The 24240-nt window shown below is 34.8% G+C and overlaps 2 protein-coding genes and 1 pseudogene across 2 annotated transcripts; all 3 read right to left on the bottom strand.

The window, feature by feature from the left end:
- Positions 1–1769: 1769 nt before the first annotated feature.
- On the bottom strand, positions 1770–2705 carry LOC146401760 (olfactory receptor 4L1-like). Its single transcript, XM_084970458.1, has one exon. It carries the CDS (start codon positions 2703–2705, stop codon positions 1770–1772), a length of 936 nt encoding a protein of 311 aa, XP_084826584.1.
- Positions 2706–9064: 6359 nt separating this feature from the next.
- On the bottom strand, positions 9065–10006 carry LOC100157955 (olfactory receptor 4K13-like). The gene has a single exon (XM_001927463.5). It carries the CDS (start codon positions 10004–10006, stop codon positions 9065–9067), a length of 942 nt encoding a protein of 313 aa, XP_001927498.5.
- A 10828-nt stretch (positions 10007–20834) lies between these two features.
- LOC100153466 (olfactory receptor 4N5-like) lies at positions 20835–21770 on the bottom strand (annotated as a pseudogene).
- Between the last annotated feature and the right edge of the window lie 2470 nt (positions 21771–24240).

The raw sequence follows: 24240 nt of genomic DNA on the forward strand, positions 1-24240 counted from the left end.
ATTATTTCTAATAATCCATTTTAATTTTAGTAAAAGATAATAAGAAATAAATGAGGCAAGATGTTAAAAATTTGACAAAACTACATGTTATATTATTGTCTACCCTAAACTTTGTGATCGAAATAATTTGTAAGAAAGATACAAGTAGGAGTTCCCATTGTGGCTTAAAGTGTTAAGAACCCAACTAGTATCCCTGATGATGAGGGTTCAGTCCCTGGCCTCACTCAGTGAGTTAAGGATCCTGCATTTCTGCAAGTTGCGGTGTAAGTAGCCAATTCAGTTCAGATCTAGCATTGCTATGGCTGTGGCACAGGCCAGCAGCTGCAGCTCCAATTGGACTCCTAGCTTGGGGACTTCCATATGCCTCAGGTGCAGCCCTAACAAGCAAAAAAAAAAAAAAAAAAAAAAAAAAAAAAAAAAAAAAAAACCAACGTAAAAAAAGGAAAGATGTAAGTATGTCTGTTGATCATCCTCAGGGATCCAGTTCCTACCCTCCTCAAAGCATATTTTAAAATAAGAATTAGGTTAAACATCATGCAGATATAGCTAGAGAAACATTGTTAAAGCACTTTTTAACCTATAGCTGGTATATTACACATATCTTTTAGAGATAGTAAAGAAAAGTATTGGATAGAAGCCTATAAAATTATCACTGAATGTTTTGGGAAAACAGTGGATAAGTTTGATACCAAAGAGTGCATAGAGCGTCTATCTATTCTAATGTCCATGAACCATATATCAAACTTTGTCATTTAACACAGTTTATGCAATGTAAGCAGATTGTATACTTTCTGTTTTGTTATGAAGTGAATGACTGAATGTATAAGGGGTAGTTTATTCCCTGTCCCTGTGGACTGATCCAACAGTAAAGCTTTTACTTGCTTCTTGATAGGTATATGAGAACAACTATGAATATAAACATAAATGATGTAATAAAAGAGCTTATGTGTGTGAAATTTATATGTCAGGTGGAGTTTCTATTTACTTAAGAAATAAAAATGTGCTTTCTTGCCAGCAGATAATAGTAGTGGATCTGTCTGAACATGGAAACTTGCCTGTTTGCCTAGTTTAAAAAGTAATAATTTTTATACATCTTACGATCCACAGAAGTATAAACTTATGTGTGCGTGTGCTTTTCAATTTAGTTAATATTTTTTATGTGAATTTAGTTAACTGGAAAATTTAGCTGAAAGATCTCTAATTCTGAATTTAAAGTAGAAAAATTCATATTTGATTTCTCTTTGTTTATCAGCCAGGTTTTTTTTTGTATTTATTGTTATTGTTATTATTTTGTCTTTTTAGGGCCGTGACCATGCCACATGGAGGTTCCCAGGCTAGGGATCTAATCAGAGCTATAGCTGCCAGTTTACACCACAGCCACAGCAATGCCAGATCTGAGACATGTCTGCAATCTACACCACAGCTCATGGCAACGCCAGATCTTTAACCCACTGAGTGAGGCCAGGGATCGAACCCACAACCTCATGGTTTCTAGTCAGATTCATTTCCGCTGCGCCACGATGGGAACTCCCCTATTTAACTATTTATTACATTTAAAAAAGCTAACTCCAACTAAATTGAATTTCAATTAAAAACTATTCTTTCAATAAGCGAAATATGTCATAGAGATATAATGATGGAATATTTGGTAATTTTAATATACATTATGAATATTTTAAATATATACAAACAAAAATTAATACCAGCTTATTTTGAGGTGTAATATATATATATGATTTTTGCTCTAAAAATCTTCACCATGGTCTTGCCTAGAAGTTCTGTCTGGAGCTTCCATGTTGAGTCCTCAGCCTACTCATGGCGGCTCTCATTTCCTGATTCCTCAGAGTGTAAATAAGGGGGTTCAATAATGGTGTGATAACTGAATAAAACACAGAAAGAAATTTGTCCACTGAAAAGCTACTAAATGGCCAAACATAAATGAAGATACATGGCCCAAAGAACAGAGTGACGACAGTAATATGAGCAGACAGTGTGGACAGAGCCTTGGAGAGGCCACCAGAGGATCGATGTCGGACGGTCACCAGAATGACAGTGTAGGAAATGAGTAAGAGTATGAAGCAAATGAAAGACAGTAGTCCACTGTCAGCAATCACCAGCAACTCCAGAACATAGGTGTCAGTGCAGGCAAGCTTTAGAACTAGAGGAAGGTCACAAAAAATGTTGTCCACTACATTGGAGCCACAGAAGGGCAAGGTGATGGTAAAAACCATCTGGCTCATCGTATGCACAAAACCAACAGCCCATGACAGCAGCACAGAGCCCATGAGCATCCGGTGGTTCATGATGGTTGTGTAATGAAGAGGTCTGCATATTGCAATGTACCGATCAACAGCCATAACTATGAGAAGAGTCATCTCACTGCCCCCTAAAAAGTGAAGAAAGAACATCTGAGCCATACAGCCCCACAGAGAAATTGTTTTATTCTCCTTGAGAAAATCGGCAACCATCTTAGGGGTTGTGATTGTAGAGAGAGACATATCAAGAAAGGAGAGATTTCCAAGGAGGAAGTACATTGGTATCGAGTGCAGATGAGAGTCAAAAGTGACAGTGACCACAATGAGAAGATTCCCTGCCATAATCGCTGCATATGCCAACAAAAATATGAAAAAAAAGAAAATTTCAAGTGCCCAAGTGTTGGTGAGTCCTAACAAAACAAACTCAGATACTACCGAGCTATTCTTCATTTTGATCGCGTCTGTATAGAAGTTTTCAGAAAATCTTTAAAATGAAGATAAACTTGCAAAAGTGATAATTTTATCTGTGATAATGTTGAAGATATGGACATATAGAAAATAGTATTTGATTCCTATAGAAAGAGAAGAGATGGATATTTCTGAATAATACATTTTAATTGATTTAATGCAAGCACATTACTTGTATACACATTCACATTACTGCATTTATTTTCAGACAGAAAGGCAAAAATATAGGAAATTTACTGTAAAATTTTATAAATGTGGTTTCCAGTCACAGATTTTGTCTTCACTTTCATTTGTTGTTTCTCTCATAATTTCATGAATTCGTGAACCACAAGTTCAATGCATGAGAAATAAAACAGTCAAATAACTATTAGTCATGAGTCAGTTCAAGTGGTTTGGAATATAGTCAAATAAAGTTCTAGTTTCTGGTATTCAATCCTTTACCCTTTGCACCACCCTAATTTGAAATATTTAGATATGTGCATGTGAGTTGAATTGTATACCCATTTAGGAAATTACTTTAGGGTATTTTATTAGCTATTCTATATTCTCAGCCTTCCTTTCAACCCAAAGGGATATGCTGATGATTTCACTTATCCCTGAAGCTTTAATCTAGGTATAGTCTGTTATATGTTCTTCCCTGCCCCAAAATTATAATTAAATAAGCTTCCTGTGAAGTTTCTGGACAAGTATATAAATATTTCTCAATGTCCAGGTTTTTTCCTTCCTTTTTCTCTTTTGTTTTGTCCCTTCCTTCATCTCTCCCTTCTTTCCTGCCTCTCCCCTTCCCACTTCCTTTCTTCCCTCTTCCCTCCCTCCCTCCTTCCCTCTCTTCCTTTCCTTTTTTCCCTGTTTTTTCAATAGTGTTCTGTATTTCCTACAGGTTCCTAAATAAAACTGACCTCTACATTTTGCCTGTTTCTCAGAATCTATTTTTGCTGGGTTCCTAGCTGAAGTATTCTTCATTCAGTATATAGATGATATCTGAACAACAACCAGATCTTTTACAAGTAGTGTTTGTGTTTCCTTGGAGCCTAATTGCTTATCTTTTTGTAACGATTGCTTTCCTCTGAATTATTACATTTGTGTGCAGACTGACTTTTGGCAATTTTACCCAGGCTCATATGTCCTTGATATTTGTATTTTATATGTTTTCTCAAATTGAACTAACACTGTTGGCTCACTTGTATCTCCTTTTTTATTTTGACTTAGATCTTTTGGTCCCAGCTTTCTTTCTCTTTTTTTTCTTTTAAAGCTGTTAATGGTATACATCAACCATACCGACACAGATATAGAATCACACATATACACTCACTTATACCACATTCCGGTTCTGAGTAACAGGATGGAAAGTGGAAAATCTATACATTATCAATATTTTAAAAAAATCTACAAGCATTTCCTTCTTTCTTTGATTTATAATTCGCAAAATATTCAGAAGTTTTTATTTGGCCCAACTTTCAGAATTAAAAAACAAATAAACAAATGAAGCAAGAGTCAAGAATCAAACATTTACTAGGGAAATATACTCTCAACTCTTCAACCTTCCAGATTGATATGAGACTCCAAAGGGTAACATATATGGAATGTGTTTGTATTTTTCATTCTCTACAAAGTTGCTATGTTAGGTATGTGCATTCACACAATTTTATCTTTATCATTATCTCATTTTCTGGTGGATATATGGACCACAGGAAAATTTTACTATGAAAGATTTGGTAAAGAAGATGTACTATAAATGAAAATATTTTTTCTTTATTAAGTATAAATGATAAAACTACCTAGTTGTCTTCTTTATAAAGAATTATTGTCATCATCATTGGTATCATATTTCATGCAGTGAGTCTACATACTAGTCGTGAAATTGTTTTCAAAATTATGCAGTCCTCAGTCTCAAAACACTAGCAGAAGAAAACTTTGAAGAGAACAAGTAATTTTTATAATTTAATATTTAAAATTGGAAAATTAAAAGCAAAAGTAACATTTATTAATTTAGTTTTTTTTAAATTCACAAGCATATTTATAAAATATATCCAAGTAAATTTAAATGAAGATGTACTCAAATCTGTTATGGTAAGTGAAATCATTCATTATGACGATTTGTACATATGATCAAATATTAAATATCTTTAAAATACCTACTTTTTTACTCAGACACAGATAAAAATAAGTTGGAGTTAGAAAAAGAAAACAGTTCTTCTTAACTTGAGGTGTGGCTAAAACTCACATGAGGAGTTCCCTTGTGGCACAGTGGGTTAAGGATCCCTTGTCACTGAAGTAGCTCAGGTTTCTGCTGAGGTGTGGGTTTGATTCCTGATGCCCAGAACTTCCACATGCCATGGGTGCAGCCAAAAAAAAAATAATACACGTGAAAGATATAAATTTTTAGTGCTGTATGTCTTACAAATAATATTGAATTGAAAAATAATTGAATAAAACTTATTCAGGCAAGGTTTAGGTTTTCACTAGTGGGAACTTCTTCTACCAATACAATGAATGGCTTGTGACTGGGGAACCTAGCTGTTTCTGTGCCATTCAGGTGTCTAAATGAAGAAATATTACTGTATTATTTTCAACTGTAGCCCTTGCTTGAAGAAAGAAAGCTATAGGATGTTTAATACTTTGAGTATGTATTCAGTAATAGTCTTTCCTGTATATTTTCACAAAACCACTTAAATAGTGTATATGGACATATGTAACTGGTGGTTCTATTGATAAGAAAAAAGACTGTGAAATTTCTATTGATCTTGAAGAGTTTTTTTAATGATTTTTGTGACATGAGTTACTTAAGCCATGTATGGATTAGATAAACCACGAGTAATATTCACTTAACATGGAAAATGTTTGGCATGTGAAAAAGCAGATTTGTTGCCAAAATAACCACTATAAATATTTTCCTAATTAAAAAATAAACTCTATTTAGCAGTCACAGACTGCGCTGCTTACTAAAACTAGATACATCTATCCAGATGATAGCTGACACAAATTATCTTTTTCTGTTGCCCTTATTATCAGAATAATATAGGGTTTTCATTCATTTCTCAGTCTCTTGTACAAAGTCTTCTCTTTTATTAAAGTATACAATTTCTGCTTATTATTAGCACTGCTATTTAAACCTACCAGATCTGGCTGAGGTGTGGCCTCTTCAAAGATATGTAGACACAGTAAGATTCTGAATATATATTGTTTTTCTTTTTTTGATATCCATGGATTTGCATAACAGTCATTTGCAGTTCAGAAAAAAAAAGGACAAGAAACATATACATAAAATTTAGACTGTTGATTAACCCCCAGAGGGAGTTATTAAAATAAACACTCTAGATAGTTATCCCTAGAATTCAAGGAAGGGACTTATTCTCTCATTATTTAAGTAGATTGTGAGTTCACTAAGTGTATCAGCCATGTGAACTTTCTGTAAGTGCTTTCCAGAAAAAGCACTGACTCCTGTGTTTTGGTTGATAGAGAGTGAGCACATTTGGAGAAAATGGATCTATCATAAAATGATGGACTTGAGAAACATATAACTCTATTAATTTGACTTCATCAATCTGGATTTAATTTGGTAATTAAATGCATTTATTCAATTCAGTTTAACAGTGTCCACACAGAGCAAGGTATATAGAGAAAAATCTTTTACTACAAGGGAAAAAGAGAGAGAAATCACACACACTCATGAGCTAGAACAAGAAGCAGGGGAGGCTTTCACTATGGTAATAAATACATGATTCATGGTAATCAACAAATGATTAGTAAATTTTAGGAGTCAACCATTCTAAAAATTTAGAATTTCACATAGTCCTTTGTAATTATGTTTAATGATGGCTCAACAGTATTAAAGAAAGATCATGGAGGCAATTAGAGTAAACTTTCATGGTAAAATAATGTAATTAAGCAAGTAAATTCTAAAAGCTAACTGGGGAGTTCCCGTCATGGCGCAGTGGTTAACGAATCCGACTAGGAACCATGAGGTTGCGGGTTCGATCCCTGCCCTTGCTCAGTGGGTTAACGATCCGGCGTTGCCGTGAGCTGTGGTGTAGATTGCAGACGCGGCTCGGATCCTGCGTTGCTGTGGCTCTGGCGTAGGCTGGTGGCCACAGCTCCGATTAGACCCCTAGCCTGGGAACCTCCATATGCCGCGGGAGCGGCCAAAGAAATAGCAAAAAGACAAAAAAAAAAATAAAAAAAAATAAAAAAAAATAAAAAAATAAAAGCTAACTGGATAGTAATACATGACTGCAGATGATTTCACCTGAGGACTTTCTGTGTTTATTCTTATATCTAACTCATCCATATTTCCTCAATTATAGTACTCTTGAAAAGATTGCATGGACATGAAGATTATAAGTATGTGATAAATGTGGTTCCACATTAATTTCCAAGGCCCATAACAGACATTGCTAATAAATTTCTCACTCTTTCTTTCTAAGCCTCAGAATTAAAAAAAAAAAAAAAGTTCCCCAGACAGCCACTAGCAATTAGAATTGCCATTAACAAAACAAATAAATAGAAAACCTTTAGAAAATATTTCAGCTAAGGAGATATATGCTATGATATAGTGTGGCGTTTGAGGAACTGTTTGAAAGAGAGGAAAGGATTCTTTAAACATTGAAATTAGGAGCTCCGTTGTGGCTCAGGTGGTTAAGATCCTGACTAGTATCCATGAGGATGTAGGTTGCAGATGAAGTTCTGATCTGGCATTGCTGTGGGCTGTGGTATAGGCCTGCAGCTGCATCTCCAATTTGACCCCTAGCCTGGGAACCTCCATATGCTGCAGATTCGACCCTAAAAAAAAATGAAATTAGATAATATGAGAACCTGCTACCCATCCAACTGGCAAGGATGGTGGACTTAGAATTTTTCAGAATAAAGCTGAAATATTAGGAACACATTTTCTAAGGCCAAACTAAACTAGGGTAAAACAAAAACCAGGGGGTAAGAACAAAAAATATGTAAGTTTGATATACTAGGTACATTGTTTTGTAAAGTGAAAGGCATTGAAAGAGATGGTTCCCAAGATGTTTGCATACCTATGGAATTTTTTCTGTCATTGGAAGGTCTCTTTGAGGTGTTTCCACACACTCCCAGCTGGGGTCATTTCATCAATTCGGGCCTATGCTCTCAAACAGCCTACCAGTTATTCTCACTGCTTTCACTTTTGTTACAATTTATTTTGCACTTAAGAGACCTCCATCAGACTTGAAAAATATATTGAATCTATTCCCACTCATTGTCAAAATCCTTTAAGGGCTCTTTATCCAGGATTCATTAGGCCAGAATACTGGTCTCTTCCTTTCTACACAGTATCAGCACAGGTCTTTCTTCTTTTTATTCATCAACCTTCCTCATAAAGGTCTGCCTTGAGTATGTACAAGTTTTTTCTTACTTAACAATGTCTGTATACACTGGCCTTTCTGCCTGGAAGGCTTTTTCCACTCAAAGCTCTCCTTTTTTTTTTTTTTTACTTTCTTAATGTTTTGATGTAAATATCTCCTTCTTAAGTGGTTTTCTGACAACACCAGACCTAACCTAGATGCCTCCTCATAATTCTCTCCAGGGCAGAGAACAGGTCTGTGTGATAAACCACTTATCTCTGTTGCTTTGGGAAGTATTGTTTAACTAGTAAATATTTTTTAAATGTCTTATAAATGACAGAATTCAGTTAAAAGAACATACTGCCTACTGCAGCAAGATACAATAAGCACTTTATGGACTGACTCTTCACTGCTACAGTTTTATTGATTCTTAAAAAAAAGCTGTTTGGATAATCAAATGTATGTTTGAAATATTCATTTCTAGGAGTATTTTAACATTATCCTAAGGATAATTGAGGCCATACAGTGCAAAAATATTCTTCAAATACTGATTTAAATCCAAACTCTTCTCTGAAGACTCCGTATAGATGAAATATTTTAAATACCTATTAAGTTACTACATATAATCAAAAATGAAAATTTATGGTAAAAACTGTACTGTGCCATCTTATGAGTTATTTTTACAAATTCATTCACTGGAATATTATACAATATTTGTAAGAGGATATTATGCTTATGTATATTCTTTATTTTATTTTATTTTTAGTGGCCATGCATCTTAAACATTCAAGGTTTCCTTGAATTTTAAGACAAGGAAGAAATGGAGATAATGAAAACCTACTGATGTATTACACCTATGCTAAGAACATTTTCCATTAGTATTTTAAATCAAAAATATGTTAATAATTCCACACATTTTAAGAAAGAAAATTGATATTATTAAACACTTGATTTTAATCATTTGATTAAACCTAAGACTCAACCCTCCTCAATAGCAGAAAACACAAAACAATCATTTGCTCCAGACAATGTTTAGTGGATGAGACAGGAATCAATATGCTGCCTGCTCAGTCTCTTGATGGCTGCTTTCATTTCCTGATTTCTCAGAGTATAAATAATGGGATTAAGGAGAGGGGTGATCATAGAGTAAAACACTGAAAGAAACTTATCTACAGAATAACTATTAAACGGGAAGGCACAGACGAAGATAGCGGGACCAAAGAAGAGCGTGACCACAGTGATGTGGGCAGAGAGTGTGGACAGAGCCTTGGAAGATGCACTGGAGGAGTGCTGCCAGATGGTGACGAGCATGACAGTGTAGGAAATGAGCAAGAGAACAAAGCATACCAGGGACAGGAGCCCACTGTTCACAATCACCAGGAGCTCTAGGATGTAGGTATCAGTGCAGGCAAGCCTGATGACCAGGGGAAGGTCACAGAAAATGCTGTCCACAGTATTGGGACCACAGAAAGGTAAACCCACTGTGAAAACCATATGGCTAGTGGTATGTATGAACCCAACTGTCCAAGAGAGCAGTAGAAACACAATGAGCACCTTATGACTCATGATAGTCTTGTAGTGTAAGGGTTTGCATATGGCGACATACCTGTCAATGGCCATAGCTATCAGAAGAGACATCTCTCCACCCCCAAAGAAATGCATAAAGAATATCTGGGTCATACAGCCCCACCAGGAGATGGTCTTACGTTCTCTAAGGAAGTCCAAAATCACTTTGGGAGTTGCAGTGGAAGAAAGACATAGATCAAAGAATGATAAATTTGCCAGAAAGAAATACATGGGGGAGTGAAGATGGTTATCAGATATAACAGAGATCACAATGAGGAGGTTTCCCACTATGATGGCTACATAGACAAGAGTGAAGATTGCAAAAAAGAACATTTGAATATCTTGAGCACTGGAAAGTCCCAGCAAGATGAACTCAGAAACACTCGATGTGTTATTCAGGAGATCCATTCATCCCTCTGCATGAGTTTGTCAGAAGTTGTCTGAAAGGGGAAAACACACAGGAAGTCATAGGGGCTAACAGGTCAGGGAACCTAATCTTTCTTAAGCCGCCTTTTTTTTTTTCTTTTTCTTTTCTTTTTTTTTTTTTTAAATTCAAGGAAGCAGCCCTTGTAGTCATGCAACTTGCGTGTAGGTATTTTGAAGTTGTAGATATTTCTCAGGATCACAAGACTGTAAAAATGTGGTGGTTTTGGAGCCAACTAAATCAAATTAGTGTCTTGATTAGTACAAGGTGAAGTCAGTTAAACATTTGAGAAAACTTGTCTTCCTTTGTGTTCAGCTCCAGATATCAATATATGAGTGAACATTTAGTTTATTAGAGTTGCAGAAAAAAGTTTTCGAAAGCATCAGGGAAATAGGTTTTTATCTTTTGTGGGACTCAGGAAGTACACTACTAACACAGTTTTGTGACATCCCTCAGGATGCAGTAAAAAAAAATTTGCCATACCAAAAAAAAATTGCTGAAATCACATGATATGCATTATGCCTCCTGAAGTGAACAAATTAAAGACCCATATTGTTCAAAGTTGAATGTTGAGAGACCTAAGTAGTTTACTGAGATCAAATCAAATTACTGAGGTTTTCAGCTTGAATGACCCAGATTGACTCTGGTAACTGTCTATGTTGACTTTACCATTGGCCTTACTCTTCTGTTTTGGGATTAGACAAGTGAGTGTATCGCATCTATGCATTCTTATCCTACTTTTGCAAAGTTTGATGAAATGATCATTTCTATTTGATATTTTGTTTTAATTGACACATTTTCATTTATGTAATGAGTGTATAGAAATACCAAAAACACTATAATTAAAACTGTGAACTAGTAAGATTACCAAAGTAGTCTTGTTCAACTTTTCTCTCTTTAAGAGATATAAGTAGTAAAATGAATGAATCATTTACCATCATGAACCCAAAGAAAGAAAGGGAATGATGTATTATTTATGTAGCATCTCTGGATAGTTACTTCTCTGTGTTTTTCCTTAATGTACTTTCGACCTTTAACTTTTTCAAGAATGGAAATAATTCACAGATATTGTCTTACATACTAAAGTGGACTCACCTAACTAAACCAAATTTTAAAAAATATACATAGAGAGAATTAAGTCAGTCCTTGATAGGCATAAGTCCACTTCTTCCAGTACTTCTCTTGTTTATCTGATTTTTGTTCTGTTGGTCAAGTCTTATTCCAGGCTCCATGATTATCTCCAGTCTTTTTTCTTTTTTTACTTTCTTCAAAGCCTAGAGTCAGACTTAATGCCAAATGAGAAAAGAAAATAGCATATTTTTGATTATCCATGTGCCTTTAATATTTTAATTGCACAATATATATATTTTAAAGGTACAATATGTCTAGTTAACCATAAAGAATATTTAATTATATGAACTCAGATATGTTAAGGTTGCTATCAGTAAGACACACATTTTATTGTAAGTGGCCCATACTCTAACCATGATATTTGACACTATCACTCAGAGTAGCATAAAACTTCTTTCTTTCACATACTAATAGAATGGAAAATGGAAGTATTTGCATGTGAATCTTCATTCCTTCTTAGTGCTTTGTACGCTCAATGCAAGACAATTATTTTTATCTAAGCTACAACCCTTAGACCTTATGTGTTTTTCTAAAGTATGCAAGTAAGTAAATTTGTAGGTGCTCATGAACTTGGCAAAGGTGAAGTCCTAGACAAGATGATTTGTCTCAAAACTTTTTTAAACAGATTATTATTTGTTTAAATATATGGCTATATTCAGATTATTGTCATAAGATATTTCACCATATATTCCTTTTCATAATTCCTATCAAGTGTAGTGATAGCATCAATATTTTGTAAGAGAATTCTGATTCTCTAAGCCATGAATCTAATATTTTATCCTTATATCTATTATCTCTCTCTAAAAATAATTGCATCACTAGAAACAAATATGAAACTTCCTCTACATTTTGCAATAATTTAAAGAATAAAGTCATTCAACCTGTTGAGTATAAGCAAACAATTAAAACACCTTGAAAACATATCCTTTTCCCTAAGTGTAATTTATTTGCCCTGGATTACTGTATCATTATCTTAATTCCCAGTGATCACAATTACAGTTATTTTTGTATCCGTTTTCCATTTGTATAAAAATCAGTTTTCTCCAGGATAATTTCCTCTTTGCAGCCCTCCTCTCAGTTATTATTTGGCATTTGAATTTTATCAGTATGGACACACTTACATTGTAGATGAAACCAGTGTGATAGATGTGGTATATGGGTAGGGTAACATGTCAGGATTATGTAACCTACCAGTTGCACTTGGACTTCAGAAATAACATCAATATGAGATCCTAGATGTCTAGTCTTCATCATCCAGTAATTTCATTTTCTGCCCTGAACTTCAAAAGACAAGAGTATATAAAGGTATCCCTTGACAGGAGGAATAAAGGAGAAAATTCATTTGATTGTTTTAGCGTCCTCAGAGACTGGCAGTAAAAAGTAATTGGGATTGTTAAAAGAGTTTTTGCCATTGCAGAAAATGAGACTCCATTTTTCACTTCTCAAATTGACAATACCTTAAATGAAACAGTCAATAATGAAGAAGGTGTTGGAAGATGTCGCTAGTGGTGCATTATGGGACTTTTGTATAATGTTTTTTGTTTTGTTGTAGTTTAATGTTTAAAGCAAGCATTGAGAAATGTTATATTTAGACAAATATTAACATTCAAGATTATTTTAACTGAACTTTGTTAAAGTCAAAATTTTCACATTTAAATTCAAATCTGTTGAAATTTATCAAGAAATGAAGTAAGATAATTTTTCATCATTTCAATTAAATAATAATTTCTTCCACTAACGATTTGTTATTCTTCTTTTATAACTTAGTAAATTTGCGACTAGATCAGGCTTTTTTTTTCAGATATACCCATTTTCTTCTTTTTTTGCCAGTTACAATTTGAGTAGGTACTACATACTTTATTTTTATTCATTATGATTGATGGTATGTTTTATTTTATTTTTTCAATAATGATTTTTATTTTTTCCATTATAGCTGGTTTACAGTGTACAGCAAGGTGACCAAATCACACATACACGTATACATGGTTTTTTCTCACATTATCATGCTCCGTCATAAATAACTAGATATATTTCCGAGTGCTATTCAGCAGGATCTCATTGCTTAGCCATTCCAAAAGCAATAGTTTGCATCAATTTAACCCAAATTCCCAGTCCATACCACTCCCTCCCCTTCCTCCTTGGCGACCCCAAGTCTGTTCTCCATGTCCATGATTTTATTTTCCGTGGAAAGATTCCTTTGTGCTGTATATTAGATTCCAGATAGAAGTGATATCATATGGGATTTGTCTTTCTCTTTCTGACTTACTTCACTTAGTATGAGAGTCTCTAGTTCCATCCATGTTGCTGCAAATGGTATTATTTAGTTCATTTTTATGGCTGAGTAGTATTCCATTGTGTATGTATACCACCTTTTCTTAATCCATTCATCTGTTGAAGGACATTTAGGTTGTTTCCATGTCTTGGCTATTGTGAATAGTGCTGCAGTGAACATGCGGGTGCATGTGTCTTTTTTAAAGTTTTATCCAGATATATGCCCAAGAGTGGGATTGCTGGATCATATGGTAGTTCTATGTATAGTTCTCTAAGGTACCTGCATAATGTTCTCCATAGTGGTTGAACCCATTTATATTCCCACCAACAGTGCAGGAGGGTTCCCTTTTCTCCACACCCCTTCATTTGTTCTTTGTGGACTTATTAATGATGGCCATTCTGACTGGTGTGAGGTGGTATCTCATGGTAGTTTTGATTTGCATTTCTCTACTAATCAGGGAGGTTGAGCATTTTTTCATGTGCTTGTTGGCCATCTGTATATCTTCCTTGGAAAAATGTCTATTCAGGTCTTTTGACCATTTTTCCATTGGGTTGCTGGCTTTTTTTGCTGTTGAGCTGTATAAGTTGTTTGTATATTATAGAGATTAAACTCTTTTCAGTTGTATCATTTGAAACTATTTTCTCCTATTCTGTAACTTGTCCTTTTGGTTTTCTTTTTTCTTTCTTTCTTTCTTTTTTTTTTTTTTTAGAATTTGTAAGGATTTTTTTTTTCATTATAGCTGGTTTACAGTGTTCTGCTAGTTTTCTACTGCATAGCATGTTTTAATGTATGGAAGGGCAACTCCTCTTTCATTGCTTTATTCATTCAAAGCATCCTCGTCTATTTTCATATCTTTTTATTCTAAATTAAATTGATTTACTTTCTGAAGTTAAACCAAATTCTGCTGTTGTTTTCAATATCACAATATTTAAGTTATAAAGAGCAGAATTTTGAAATTGAATATTGCAGAAAGAGTCTAGGTCCTTTTAAATGTTTGACTACTCACAACAAAATTTTGTCATCTTTATTATTTCAACAATTTTGGTAAAATATTTGTGTTAAATGTATTTTTTCATATTTTTTAATTTGGCTCTATACTTAATATAAACTTTTTCCTTAATATGATTGGTCTTACTACTATTGGTTTCATTTTACATATTAAGACATTAATGGTACCATTGCTGAAATCTAACATCTCATTTTTTTTCTAGTACATTCTATTGTGTGTCTTAAATTACTGATCCCCAAACATTAATAACATTTCTCCTGCTAATTTTATTGTTTGTTATGATAACTAAAGGTTTAGAGCAATATTGAAAAATGATGATAACTGCTGTGGCAAAACTTATCTTCCCAAACATGACTCTTCTTTCTTGATGGTGAAATCGCATTTTCTTGGGATTAGTTGCCTGTGTACTTCCATGGGGTTTCAAACTCAGTCCAAAAAGCTGCATCTCACTAGCCGAGACCAATCCCATCCTCACCATTTTCCTCTCCAGTGTCTATTTAGCCATGAGCTTAAAGCATGTAGCTGAGACTGCTATTGTCTGCCACAGAGCCAGCTCCCATCCCTCATTACTAATAGATACCTGAAGCTCATTTAAAGTCATTGTAAAACCTCCCCTTCAATTAGAAGTGGCAAAAACCATGAAAGAAAACAATATTATCAGGTAGCCACTTAGTGAAAATTCTCTATAGGAGCTGACTCATTGCTGAGTTATGCTCTTTGCCTTTCCCTAACCCCATATTTTCTCAGGTTTAATTTGGAAAAGTGTTTGTTTTTATGCTAAATTTATAACACTGTAAATATTTACAGTTAAATAATGCTAATTAAATCCTGTAAGTATTTAAAACCGAAGGGAAATAATTAATTACTCGAGTAACACAATGGCTGAGTCACTAACAGGAAATGTTCAGGGAAACCAAATAGCATCAACTGCAAGCTCCCACCACATCTAAGCAGGAAGGAGGAGAAGAGGGCGTCTTACCAAAGCCCAAGAGTGTGGCCATGCATTCATTTTCTTCTTCTTCCTTTACAAATTACCATAAATACCGGGATATCATCCAACACAAACTTATGATCTCATGGCCCTGTGGGTTCAAAACCCAACCTTGGTCTCTCTGGCACAAAATCAAGGTATAGACAGGATGATATTCTTTACTGAATGCTTTAAGGGAGAATCTGCTCCAAGAGTCATGCTGTTTGTGGACCAAATTCAGTTCCATGGGACTGTAAAATGACCTCTCCATTTTCTTACTGATTTTCTTTCAGCCAGGGGTTATTCCTAGTTTCTTGACGTTCTGCATTCTTTGGTCATGGCCTCTCTCTCTTCAAAGCCAGGAACATTGGATTGAGGCCCTCCCAAGTCTTTTCATTCCTGGATTCTTTTCTGCCTCATCTATCTTGTTCTCTGCAAGCATGAGAGGTTCAGTGTTTCTAAATGCACATGCAGTTACACTGGGCCAATCCATATTATCCAGGATAATCCCCCCATCTCAAAATTGATCACCTAAATCACATTTGCAAAGTTCTTCTTTGTGAGATCATTATTCTACCTATAAAAGCTTGTATACAGAAATTGGAAATGTGGTGGTCTTTTCCACCAGAAAACCTGGAACCATGGAAGTGATGCGGAAATTTCAGTGTGACCCATAGAACTACTGCAGAGGTATGGGCTAAGGCAGTATGTGTGTGTGTGTGTGTGTGTGTGTGTGTGTGTGTGTGTGTATTCTTTCTGCCTTTCTTCTACCCTCCGTTAATCTACCACTGACACCCATTTATCACTATTTAGTCAGGTGACATAGGGTGTTGGAAATTCCATCTTCATAGATTAGGTTCCTATATAACAGATCAAATTTGAATAAATTAAAATAATGGATTGGAAGGAAAATGGACCTGCGATCACACATATCCTTTTGTTATTTATTCTCTGAAAAACAAACGTGATGTTTGAAATTCCTGAAGGCATTCTGTGACAAATTATTTTAAAAGAAGCATACAGAGAAGATGTATTGGAGTTCCTGCTGATTTTTTGGCACTGGTATAATCAACACATACACTGGCACAAGTTTGCTTTCCATGTCCACAGGTCTTTGACCATCATTACTCTCTGAGGACATATAAAATATTTAATCTAAGGAGAGTTTTCTTATATCTTAACTAGTTAAACTTACTTTTCAGAAAAAGAGATTCAGTAGTTATCCAATGAACAGATATCTACTGACCTTATAATTTACTGTATAATGGAGAAGATATGGAGCTAGCTGATAGAGCATTAGAGTAATCATCTGATCTCACAGCTAAAGGATCACTTTTTAGATTGTGTCCTGATCTCTTGGGGTAGCATCCTTTAGGGTATAATATACACTCTTTTTTATCTTTTAAATTTTTTGGCTGTACCTGCAGCATGCAGAAGTTCCCATAGCAGAGATCAAAACCATGCAACATCAGCAACAGAAGTCACAGCGATGACAATGCCAGATCCTTATCTCCTTAGCCACCAGAGAACTCCTACACTCTTAAACAATGACTATCATAGGTCATTTTGTCTCTAACAGAAGAATCTATAGGATTGGGAACAAGGTTATTCCCAATGTATCATTGATCCTTACAATTCACTTGTATAGAATTAGTGCTTTCTTTTTTCACAACTTTATATTCTTTAGTTCTGGAAGTTCTGAGACATGCTTTCACCAGGAAATTCATTGATATTTCCATTAACCTCAAGTCATTTCTGACTCTCAATCATTGTGTTTTTCTTTCCAAAAGACTACCTTGTAAAGAGAAATTTATCTTGATCATCAGGAGAAGAGGCTAGTACTGCTACGTTCAGTGCTTAAGTGGAGTCATGGAAGATGTAAAAAAAAAAAAAAAAAAAAAAAATTGAAATGTGGAATTGAACTCTTCATAAGAAACCATTATTAAAAATAAAAAGTTACAGAGATTAAAAGTAAAAGGATAGAAAAAGAAAAATTATGCTAATATGTTATTGTTTCACTGATCTGTGATGTATTATTTTACTATAGCTTCTGTTAACAAATTTCTACAAACTTAGTGACTTAAAATAGTAAAAATTTAGTATCTTACAGTTTTAAGTGAGAAGTCTGATACAAGTCTCACTGGGCTAAAGTCATAATGTTGGCAGAGTTGCACTCCTTTCTGGAGGCTTTGGAGAGAATCCTTTTCCTTGCCATTTTCAATTAAACCAAAAAAAGCAGAAAAAGTGGAAATATATCAATATAAGACATCTGGCAAGAAAGCAAATCTTAATCTAACCGTAATGATAACCTCATTAAATGTAAATTGTCTTTCAAATCTCACAAGATATCTATTTTTTGTACAGTCGTATTCAGTGTGTACTCATTTACATGTATAAGCATAGTTGACAAATTATTTATTCTTTCCTTCAAATTAGTATTCCCCTCCAGGACTATTTTCTTTTACCTGAAGAACTGACATTAATATTTATTTAGTGCAAGCTCTTAGACAACAGATTTGCTCATTTTTTTCTGAAAATGTTTTTATTTCAGTTTCACCAAAGGACTATGAATTAATCTCATTTAGACTTTTAGCTTGGTATTATTTTCTTTCAGCACATTAAAGACATCACACCACTGTCTTCTGGATGCCATGTTTCTGTTATGGGAAAAGCTGTCAGTCTTGTTCTTTTCAAATCAACATGCATTTCCTCACCTAGAGACATTTAAGAGTCTTTTATTTTAATCTGTCATATATTTACATGTTTGGGTGTTTTCTTGGTCTTTATTCTGCTTGTGGGTTATAGAGGTTTTATGTATGTGGATTGATGTCTTTCATCAATTTATAAATAATCTTGGTATTTATCTCTTCAAATATTGCATCTTTCCCATTCTTTCCTTTCCTTCTCCCATTTGGACTTTTTTTCACCTTTGTAAGATATGTTCATTATATCTCACAAATCTCTAAGGCCTCTTTCTATATTTTTCAGACTTCCTATTTGCATTTGTATTCAATTTGTGTGTTTTGTATAGACAACTTCCAGTTCACCTTTTTGTATTCTTCTCTGTTTGATCTCATTTTAAACACACTTAACAATTTTTTTAAATTTCAGATTTTTTTAATTCTAGAATTTCCTTTTAATTCCTTTTATGGATTCCAATTGAAATACTCTTTCTCTCTCTCTTACTCTCACACTTTTGTTTAATGTATTTATTGCATTTTCTTCTTTAATCTTGAATATACTAATAGCTATAATTGTAATGTTTTATTTACATTCATATTCTGTAAAATCTCTGCTTATTTTTAATTATCTATTTTTTATATTTTGATAATCTATTTTATGCTTTCAGATTTGTAGTGAGTTTTTATTAAATTGCACATACTTTTTTATTAAAAAATATTTTATACAGGCCCCAGATCATGTTACTTTCCTCAAAGAAGATTCATCCTGGAGTGCCCGTCGTGGCTCAGTGGTTAACGAATCCGACTAGGAACCATGAGGTTGTGGGTTTGGTCCCTGCCTTGTTCAGTGGGTTAACGATCCGCCGTTGCCCTGAGCTGTGGTGTAGGTTACAGACGTGGCTAGGATCCTGCATTGCTGTGGCTCTGGCATAGGCCGGCGCCTACATCTCTGTTTCCACCCCTAGCCTGGGAACCTCCATATGCCATGGGAGTGGCCCCAGAAAAGGCAAAAAGACAGAAAAAAAAAAAAGGAGATTCATCCATCTCATTATTAGGTCAATACAATGGAGGTCAATTCTCTTAATCCACTGTGTCTCCAGTAGGGGCACATTCACCCTACAGAGGACATTAGGCAAAAATGGAGATATTTTTGATTGTTTACAACTGAGGAGGTGCTACTAGACCATAGTAAGAGGTCAAGGTACTGCTGAACTATCTGTAGTGCATAGGAAACCTTCAACAACAAAGAACTGTATATCCCCAAATGTCAATAACATCAAGGTTGAAAAACCCTGCTTTAATCCAAATGGATTTTTTGGGTTTAAGCTGATTTTCAGCCCTCATAACACTAAGACTATCTATGGTTCTTTCATAGACCTCCAGTATTAAAATTGAACCCTGACATATTCTCTAGATTTCTCATTCATTGATGTAAGATTTAAGTTTAGAAATGATTGAAGTGGGCATAGAGACAACAGAGTGTGAGGCTTCCATTCTGTATGGAAATATCTAGTAATACTAGAGTGGCTCTGGATGGTTATTGCCATCATAGGCCATGTTTCAAGTGATGGGATCCTGGAACCAGCAGTCAAAAAAGTGACTTCTGTATCCTCCAACTTCATAATTGCTAGGAGGACAGTAATTCCTTTTATATACCAGTTTGTTGGTAATGTTTTGGAATTTGCTACTGGGCACCACATCAAATTCGACCCTTACAGTATTTTCCATGATTTTGTAAACACCCAATGCCTTATAGTACTCTCATTAAAAAAAATAATCACGACAGTTTAGTTACTAGTTCAGTAATTACTGGCACACCAAATACATACATTATTGCATTCAGAGTGAAAAGATTTTTGAGTGAACTTAAACTCCTCTCTAAGATTTAAAAAATAACAACTAGAAATCACAACAAAACTCTCCAAAACTTTGCAATATCAAGTTAAATAGTTTCATGAAATTTTCAATGGAATATGACACCTTTCTTTTCTTCCCTCCAGCAAATTAAGAACAAGATCTAGGTCTTTAAATGTCATAAAAATATTTAACAGAATGAATCTGTTATTTTACTATACACAGCCCTTTATTCAGAATCTTGAGGATCTTGCTGAGGGTCAGATAGGAAACATTAGTTAATTTTCTGCTTAATACCATTGAATAGTCTCTCTTTGAAATTTGAATAAATTGAAATTATTGGCATCATCTAAAATACATGAATTTTTTCATCTACCAGTATCTCCAGCTTCAATTCCTCCCACTTTTGCACTCAGTAACTACACTACAGCTACACAATTTTTTAGGGTCTTCAAATATTCCAAATTCATAAGATCTTTGCAACTGTGTATATTATCCTCTTTACCTTGAATTTTCTGTCCTCAGATAATTGCATGGTTGTCTCTTTCAAGTCATCTGAGTATCAGTTAAAACCACTTGATAAGATTTTGCCCAACAAGCAAACATAAAGTAACTACCAACTACCAATCCAGCTCTATTATAACATTATGTTTATTTGCTTCAGAGTACTCTCTTCATATATTATGGTTTTTTTTCAGTTAATAGTTTAACCTATTTTAATCCACTTGAATGAAACCCCACTAGACCTGGAATTCTACGTGTTTCATTCATATACCTAGAATAGTGCCTGGGGATGATTGGTAAATACATTATTTGCTAAATGATTGACAGATTCTGTAATAAATAAATAAATAAATCCAAATGAACTTTCTCCTTTCTTGCTTTTCTCATCCTTCTATTGCATCCAGCAAACCGTATGCAGACTCAATAACCTCCTCATGGAAGCTTTTACTTCCTGGTTGCGAAGAGTATAAATTACAGGATTCATCAGAGGAAAGATTACAGTGTGAAAGAGAGAAACCACTTTGTCAGCTGGAGAGGCTCTGAAAGGGTAAGTATAGATGAAGATGGCAGGTCCAAACATAAGAAACACAATGATAATGTGTGTGGTGCATGTGGAAAGAGCCTTTTTCTTCCCTTCAGAAGAGTGTCCCTTTACATGGCAGAGAATGACTGCATAGGAGGCCAGAAGCCCCTGAAAGCAAAGGAGGGTGAGCAGGCCACTGTTGGAAACCATCAGGAACTCCACCACAAAGGTGTCGGTGCAGGCCAGCTTGATGACCTGTGGCACATCACAGAAGAAGTTGTCCAGCTAGTTTGGGCCACAGAAGGGCAGGTAAAGAATAAGAGCTACTTGTACAATGGAATGAGTAAAGCCTCCAAACCACAGAGCCACAAGAAAGGCACAGCAGGCCCTGGGGTTCATGACATTTGAGTAATGTAAAGGATGACAGATGGCAATGTAGTGGTCAAAGGCCATCACAACAAGAAGGAACATCTCCCCCGCTCCAAGGAAATGCAAGAAAAAGAGCTGAGTGATGCAGCCTCTGTAGGAGATCACCTTCTTCTCAGAGAGGAAGTCCACCAGCATCCTGGGAGCCACGATGAAGGAGTAGGATGCATCCAGGAAGGCCAAGTTGCCCAGAAAGAAGTAGAGTGGAACCATGAGGCCAGGGTCTGACCTGATGGTGAGGATGATGAGGAAGTTTCCAGGAAGGATAATGAGGTAGAAAATTAAGACTAGAGTGAAGACCAGTAGTTGAGTACCTTGAGACTGAGTCAGACCAAGGAGGATGAATTCAGTTACTACTGTGCTGTTCTCCCTCTCCATCACTGATCAGTCTGCAAAAGAACAAAGAGCAAAAATATATTTAATAATACAAAGCATTATAAGCACCTTTTTGTCTATTCTATAGCTCCTCTCCAAATAAAAACAATGTTTTCCACAGCCAACAGTTTGCTAGCTGAAAATAACTTAGGCCCCATAACTCTCCTATGCTTTTAGTTAACTTTCTACTCTTCTATTTCCTGATTCCCTAAGAAACTGTTTTTATAGCCACACTTGCATTCCTGTTTAACCATGTGCTTATATGTAATTGTGCTCCTATAGGAATCTTAGCTATTTTTGCTAAGTATGTTAAGGATCTCCTAATTAAAACAAAACAAATCATTATTAACTGTGTCAAGTTCCTGTTGTTCTTCTTATTAGTGGGGCACTGTCTCTATTGCTTAGTTTGGTTGCTGGGATTTGGTCCCCTTCTTCATCTCCATAAAGCAAAGAAATTTTTCATATGCTTCTTTCTTTCCATTCCCATAGAATCCTGAGTTCTTGGTTTGCAGATATGCATCTTGTTTTCCATGCTGCTTTGTTTGTTCATTTGTTTGTATGTTTGTTTTGGCTGTGACACATAGCAGCTTGATGTGGGATCTCAGTTTCCAGACAAGGAATTGAACCTGGGCGTAACCACTGGACTATCAGGGAACTCCCTGAAATCCATGCCACTTAACATTTTATGTTTATTTCTTTTCTCCTATTCTCATGTGCATACCTTCTATTCTAATGATTCTCAAATGGTGCTCATCACAGAGATAGAGGATAGGTGTGCCTCAGAAGGATATTTCTCTTTATAAAATGAATTCCTAAAAATAGCCTCAAACAGTGGATCTTATGGGACAGCCTTTTGTTCTAGTCCTATAAGGCAAAGGAGGATTGTCAGTGTAGGCAAGGATAGAGAACTGAATGTTTTCGTCATCTCTAACCTTCCTTCTTTTTTCAACTGATGCAAGAACTCATCTGGCACTGAAGATGCATGAGTAGAGAGGGTACCTATATTCCTTCTCTCTTTCTCAGAGTGCAGACACACAGCATCCATCCTCAGGCAACATGGAGCAAGCCTAGATTCTGACAGCTCTCAGACTAGTTCCTGTTTGTGGACCTGATCACTATCCTAGCATCTCACTCCTTAATATTTCCTAGTTCATTTCCTCTTATTTGTTTTTTTATTTTTTATTTTTTTATAATTTCCTAATCTCTTCCTTCTAATTCTACCTTAATACACTCATTTTCTCAATGATTCTTTTTTTTATATTTTCTTCAGTTTCTTTGATGGGATAATATAAAGCATGCCAATCTACATATAATAGGGATTCCAGAAAGGGAAGAAAAAGAACAGGAGATTGAAAATATATTTGAAGAAATTATGGCTGAAAACTTTTCAAATCTAAAAAAGGAAATAGATATCCAGATACAGGAAGCATAGAGGACCCCAAACAAGTTAAACCCAAATACTTACACCAAGATATACTTTTATTATTAAATTTTATTCTTTTATTTTGTTCTTGCAATTTCTCTTCCTTTTCATATCTCTTGCTCTTCCTTCCTTGTTGCTTGCTTCCTTTTCATTCTCTTACTTCTTCTTTTTGCCACATTCTTTCAGTCTTAACATTTTTTTTTCTGTTTTCTTCTCTCTGTTTACATTCTACTTCATTTTATCCAATACCTGTCTTTCCATTAATTCTGAGATAACATATTTTTCTTCTCATTCCATAGTAGAGCTAGCATGGTAGGTGCTTTCTAAATATTCCCTTAGAATGGATTTTTCTACAGACTGAAAATGCTTAACCAGGCCTTCAGTTCTAAGCCTTTTCTGAATATTATCCCCTTTGAAATTTACTTGGTCTCAATCACTCATTAGTTACTTCACATTCTCTCACATATTTTGTCTGCTTTTAACTCATTCTGATAAAGATGAAATGATTTATCTTTGTGCTCTAAAATAAATCTCAACACCACACTTGCTAATGTAAATATATTTAATGAAAATTCAAAAATGACAATTTGATACTGTATTGATTCTGTATTTTAAGTCATTATACTAAACTATTACCTATTTTATAAGTTTTTAAAAATATGGATCAGGCTGAAGTATCAAAAATATTTAATTGATACTAAAGTTGTATGTTCAACTTTATTCAGTTGCACAAATCTTCAGTCAGATAATAACTTACACATTAAATGGAATAGTTAAATTAGGTAATACACATTGCTACTGTCCTTTAATATTCCAAGACATTAGACAGTATCATCAATATTATATGAAGATCCCTGGCCATGAATTATTCTGCCTAATTTGTTACTATTTCTGCAGTGTGGTGACTGTATACCTTTGGGGAACTCATTTAGTTTTTAATTTTTTTTTAACCTTTAAAGTAGAAATGATAGCGCCACCTTTCTGCTCCACATGGTTGATAGGAAGATCAAATGAGATGATTAGTGGCCAGTATACATCTACTTAAGCTGA

The sequence above is a fragment of the Sus scrofa genome, chromosome 7 (genome assembly GCF_054392235.1).
Source record: "Sus scrofa isolate SSC_HxYL_T2T_F1_AM1 chromosome 7, Sscrofa_HxYL_maternal_Yorkshire_Landrace_v2.0, whole genome shotgun sequence".
In the NCBI taxonomy this organism is placed as follows: domain Eukaryota; kingdom Metazoa; phylum Chordata; class Mammalia; order Artiodactyla; family Suidae; genus Sus; species Sus scrofa.